A 5,962-nucleotide genomic window follows, 5' to 3' on the forward strand; every position below is an offset into this window, starting at 1 on the left:
AAAAAATATAACAATAAATTAATATAAATTTTACTAAAGAAATAAACAAATAAAATACAAATCAATTAAAACAAATTCAAATAAACGTGTATATTTAGATACCTACTTAATTTTTATTTATACTTATAAATTATGGGATTTCATTAATTTTAAATATTTAAATGAACTGCAATAATTAGTAAACTTGGCAATACGAAAAACGCAAACGGCTTTTAATTATCTTGTTCTTTTTTTTGTCTTTACACAACTACAGAAAATACATTCTTGGTTTCCGCGTTACTATGTGCTATATAACTCATATACAAATGCGCTAACTTGGCGAAGTTACAATATTCATATTAAAATTTTTTGTAATTTTTGAAACTGTGCCAGCAGTGTGAAAAAAATTGAGATTTTCACTGAAAAAAAATGTAAAAAATCCCTAGATTATTAAGAAAAATTGAAAAAAATCCCTTTTTCCCTTTTTGTTAGAAAAATCCCTAGAACTTGGGAAAAAATCCCTAATCTGGCATCACTGCCTGATACTCGATCCGTAATGATTGAAATTTGCCCCCCATTACATAACTGCTAATGAGCAAAGGGCCTCAGCAGTGCGAGAAACGTTCAATTATGATATTGATATTTTTTTGAAAATGATCACAATCGTAAATGAAAACAATTTGACGTTTCAACGTTGGTCTCTGGCGACGCTGATCGCAGTTGAGAAAAAAAAACTTTTTTTTATAAATCATTTATTCACCCTCATTAATTTAACTCCCTCGAAAACCGCCCGCATCCATCCATATTCCGACTGCGCGTGCTCCTGCATCTGAGTATTTACAATTTGGAAGTTAAGAGTGCATTTTCACAAAAACATTAATATGCTTGGTCTGAATCAATTTGGTAATTATCTTATTTGTATGTAGCATAAATTAGACCATTAAATTATTACAGATATCAGTAACAAAGGAGGTTTCGTAAATGATGATAATAAAGGGTCTACTGCAAAGAAAAAAGAGGTTTGTGGGACACTTTTTTGTAATTTTTTTATATTCACTTGTGTGATTACAGCAAGTCAGACGCGTTCAAAATGTTGTTCCTGTATTCATATCTCACATACTTGATTGCACTGATGAGGAATTCAATTTATGTGGAATGCCGGTCCAAATCGTAAGTTTATTTTCTCATATTTTTTTTGTTGTAAAATGTGGAAACAGACATTATTTATGATTTTTAAAACAATCAATAGCCCAGTAAAATTAGACAAAAATAGGGCGATCGGTGGAAAAAAGTCCTAGAGAGGTGGATTTTTTTTAACGCTTTCTTTATTCTTGGATAGACATATATCAAAAGTCACCGAAGGTGGTGGGCGAGCTCGAGGAGAGGGAGGGGGCTAAAGGTGTCTTTTTTTGTTTTTTTGCTTATATCTCGGAAACTATTACTCCTAATGGTTTTTGCCTGCTTATCAAAATTAAAGCCAACAAAAGTTCCTATAAAAATGGTCCCTTGCATTTTTGTTGTAAGACTAACTGTACGCGAGTTATAGGGCTGACAAGAAACATCATTTAAAAAATGTGCTTTATCCGCATTTAAAACAGAATTAATCTTGTGATTTGAAAAAACTGAAAGCAAATTGAATTTATTGGGTGCAACACTTGATTAGAGCGTCTATAAAGTCTTCCGAGTCGTCCTCATATGCTGCATCTTCGTCTTCAACTTAAACATTGAAAACCGAATTACAGTCTTGTTCAGTACAATATTAATAAATAGATGATTTAATATCGATGATTTGAATAAAGCTAAATTGGATGTATTGGATCCAACAGTTTATTAGAAGGTGTCACGAGGGTCTATCAAGTCTTCCGAGTCATCCTTATAGGCTGAACTAGCATTTGCCTGCGACTTTGTCCGCGTGTATTTCTGTTATAAAATGGGAAAAAGCCCGTTCACAAAACCATTCCATAGGCTTAGGTACTCTATAAAGCTAGATAATTACCTATGTTATGTATAGAATTCAGTTATAGTAGTCTCGTTCTTCGCATGGGCTATGTTTATGGATAAATATTAAAAAGTGCACTTCTACACTCTCTAAGGATCATATTTTCTAAAGTTAATGTTTTTATATCCCTTTAAATGTGTACACTGTTTTATTCCCTTAAAAACTAATTTTCGAAAAATCTGATTTTAGTGCCCCTTTACACCTCTGAAGAATTTTATGTTTATATCTTTACTTAAACATTTACACCCCATTTAACCTCCCTACAGATTGATTCTCTCTTTCATCCAAAATTTTTATTTATATCTCCGTTTAAATGTTTACACCTGAGTCATCTTTCAAGCAGACCAGCTTAGTTGAGGAATGCTCTACACATATAAATACTTACCACATACTAATGAAATGTTCAAAGGATTTTTAATGCAATTTTATGTAGTCTCCAAACTTGAGAAGCCTACGGTTAGTCCTACGACAAAAATGAATAGGACCATTTTTGTAGGAAATTTTGATGGAGAAATAGACTTCTACAGAAATTTCTGCATAAATTACATAAACGATGAGTTTGTATTTATAGACCCTCGTGACTCCCCCTTCCTTTAATGAAGTATTGGACCCAGTAAATTCATTTTACTGTCAGTTTTTTTTAAATTACAAGACTAATTCTCTTTTAAATGCAGATAAAGTAAATTTTTTTAAATGATGTTTTTTGTCTGCCCTATAACTCGCTTACGGTGCGAAGGACCATTTTTGTAGGAAATTTTGTGTAGGGCCATTTTTGAGACACAAAGTTAAAGCCGATTTGAACACGTGCAAAATCCATTACAATGGCAATTAACAATTGTCAGGAAAATTATTTTAGGCCGGCGGCAATTTTAACAACTCACTACTTTAATAATTTTGAAAGTACTCAACCACTTTGGAATAATCCTGTCAAAACAGCTGGTGCCAAGGTGTCGAGGTCTGTTTATAAAAACGTATTTAGTTAATTACTCGAGATTAGAAAACGATGTAAGTATCAGGAATAATATTGCAATTCACTACAGAAAAGTGAGAAAAAAAATAAAAATTACGGTGGAAAACCTTGTCTTACATTTGTAAGCTTTAATTTTGATAAGAAGATAAAAACCTATAGGAGTGATAATTTCCGAGATATAAGCAAAAAAACAAAAAAAGACCTTTAACCCCCTCCCCCTTCTCGAGCTCGCCCCCCACCTTCTGGGACTTTTGATATATGTCTACCCAAGTGTAAAGAAGGCGTTTAAAAAAAATCCAACTCTGTAGGATTTTTTTCCACAGATTTGTCTAATTTGACTGGGCTACAATTTGTTGTCATTTAAATAAAACATTTCAGGCTAGTGTTGTGGGCGTTTTAAGAAACTTTGGGGTCCAGACCACCAAAGCCACCTGCATCATTGAGGACAACAGTGCCTCGATTAAGGCTATTATGTGGTTAGAGGTCGATAATGTAACTGCAATTGTTTCTATTTCTTTTTCTTATTCTTCGCCTTGCAGGAAACCGTAACACCGGCTCTTCTCCCTGTCAAAGAGAATTGTTATGTTCGCGTTTTTGGTTCAATCCGCAACCAAGATAATGAAAAGATTCTCATGATTTTGAAGATGCTACCAATTGATGATTTAAACCTCATAACAAATCATCTTTTGGAAATCGTTCAAACGAAATTAGACGCCGAAAGACTGGCAGAAGGTCGACTTCCCCACAGTGATGTATCCATGGCGGCTACTTCAACAACTACAGATAATTCAGAGGGACTTATGCCAATGCAAGTCAGAATTATTAACTTGTTGAAACCTATCAAAACTAAAAGTGAATTGAGCAGGAGCGAAATTTTGCAACATTTTGGACCACAAGCGAGGGAGGCTGGGTGGGTATTTATTGTTGGGTTGGATTCTGTTTTTATGTGTGTTCTAGGATTGCTTTGGATTTCTTACTGGATGAGGGACACGTGTATACCAGTGTTGATACCGATCATTATAAGGCCACAGATGCCGATTAAATTTTTATTTAATTTACTTAAGGCCACAGATGCCGATTAAATTTTTATTTAATTTACTTAAGGCCACAGATGCCGATTAAATTTTTATTTCATTTACTTAAGGCTACAGATGCCGATTAAATTTTTATTTCATTTAATTTTTTTATACCCCACATTTAATTTGAAATATTTGATGGACGCTAAATCCATGTATCATTTACTTTTATAGTCGAATAAAATTGTTATCTGGAAATTTTTGTGTTTTATTCTTCAATTCTCAAATTATTCAAGCTTGGAACCTGTAATAATACTAAAAAATTATGTACAGATGTTTCAGAATTTGCGCCCCAGAGAAAAATAACAAGTTAACAAACATAGAAATAATGTTAAAAAACTTCTAAAGTTATGGGATTTTAGATTTTGTACTTTGAATCTATTTCAGCTTCTTCTTCTTCTTGGATCTTCTTGGTATGGAAACGATGAACAAAAACACGATTAGCCCGTCACACCAAACTTTTATTTTAATAGCACAACGCGTTTCGACCACAAAGTGGTCATCCTCAGGTGAGAATAAAACTAACTAATTTAACAATGGTAATGCCTTATATACTAATTTTCCGACTTTCACTTTCCCTACCCTCAACTAACGAGTAGAGGGGAGAAAAGGGAATGGGGCCGTTGTCTGAATTCATGAGATTATCTCTATTTTTAAATATTTCAAGACTCTCGAAAGCGTCAAGAAATTTAGAAGTTTCATCTGATGAAACTAATGTAAAAATCATTAGAGTAGTCAATAATTGTAAATTTCTTGACGCTTTCGAGAGTCTTGAAATATTTAAAAATAGAGATAATCTCATGAATTCAGACAACGGCCCCATTCCCTTTTCTCCCCTCTACTCGTTAGTTGAGGGTAGGGAAAGTGAAAGTCGGAAAATTAGTATATAAGGCATTACCATTGTTAAATTAGTTAGTTTTATTCTCACCTGAGGATGACCACTTTGTGGTCGAAACGCGTTGTGCTATTAAAATAAAAGTTTGGTGTGACGGGCTAATCGTGTTTTTGTTCATCTATTTCAGCTGGAAAAATAATTAGGAGAAAATCAGAAGCCAAAACTCTTGAACAAAACTGTCAATTTCCATATTACGAGTATCATGTAAACATTTTAGCTCTTTTGTTTCCGATGTTGTCGGGTTTAATTAATTGTTGAATTTGCTAGTTTGTTAAATATTTTGTACACCATAAGACACAAATTGGTGATTTTGTCAACAGGTAATCTGTTCAATGTTGCAAGATCTGTCGTTTCCGCTAATTAAATTCAAGAAAACATTATCTCAAGGGCCAAAAACTTAACTCAAAATCTAACCTTAGAAGAGGTATATCTAGAGTACGGAGAATTACATAGGTATCCGTAATCTAGTGAAAAAAAACTCAAACTATTTTTTGTTATGGGAACTTTCAACTCAGTTGGCAGGTTAGACTTGCGCAAACCGCTGCACAGTGGGTTAGACATTTTTTAATCACCCTGTATAGGCAACCACAAACTTGATTTTCTAAAATACAAATTTGAAATAAATTGAACCTTATACTTAGTTTATATCTAGAATTTATACATAGCGCTTAATTTAATTACAATTAATTTTACGTGAAAAAAATCAAAGTAGGTATGGAATATAATAATTATATGGATAGACTATTTTTTGTTAAAACTGTGGTTTTATATTACTTAGAATAGTAGAGCAAGAGCCTGCGGTCGCCAGACCTTCGTCATTTTATAAAAGTTGAAAATTTGTCAGCGCATACTACCAACACAGGTATTATAGGAACGATGTGTGGCGGGTTATTGAGTTTTTACAATTTTTTGAACCTACCTTTATTTTGGTCGAGCGGTGGTCCCCCAAACAGAGCGAATAAATTTCTTTGAACGTAGAACCTCAGCCAACCCGTGAGATCAATCAGTTTCAGGAGAGTAAGGTGCAGTCAATTAAAAATGCA

The 5,962-nt window shown here is 33.4% G+C and overlaps 1 protein-coding gene across 1 annotated transcript; it reads left to right on the plus strand.

Annotated features, from left to right (window-relative positions):
• Positions 1-802: 802 nt before the first annotated feature.
• On the plus strand, positions 803-4,216 carry LOC123011301 (replication protein A 32 kDa subunit-like). Its single transcript, XM_044408672.1, has 6 exons — positions 803-882; positions 934-998; positions 1,051-1,149; positions 3,327-3,440; positions 3,488-3,858; positions 3,906-4,216. Exons 1-6 carry the CDS (start codon positions 861-863, stop codon positions 3,988-3,990), a joined length of 756 nt encoding a protein of 251 aa, XP_044264607.1. The 5' UTR covers positions 803-860; the 3' UTR covers positions 3,991-4,216.
• The last annotated feature ends 1,746 nt before the right edge of the window (positions 4,217-5,962 follow it).

The sequence above is a fragment of the Tribolium madens genome, unplaced genomic scaffold (assembly GCF_015345945.1).
Source record: "Tribolium madens isolate multiple individuals breed KSU strain unplaced genomic scaffold, Tmad_KSU_1.1 Scaffold_91;HRSCAF=231;Tcas5.2_LG7, whole genome shotgun sequence".
NCBI classification, from domain to species: Eukaryota; Metazoa; Arthropoda; class Insecta; order Coleoptera; family Tenebrionidae; genus Tribolium; species Tribolium madens.

Bases quoted from the DNA above. Each gene is read 5' to 3' on its own strand.
- LOC123011301 (XM_044408672.1), top strand. From the start codon at position 861: ATGCTTGGTCTGAATCAATTTG. The intron at 883-933 runs GTAATTATCTTA...AAATTATTACAG, and splicing joins GCTTGGTCTGAATCAATTTG to ATATCAGTAACAAAGGAGGT. The intron at 3,859-3,905 runs GTGGGTATTTAT...TGTGTGTTCTAG, and splicing joins CCACAAGCGAGGGAGGCTGG to GATTGCTTTGGATTTCTTAC.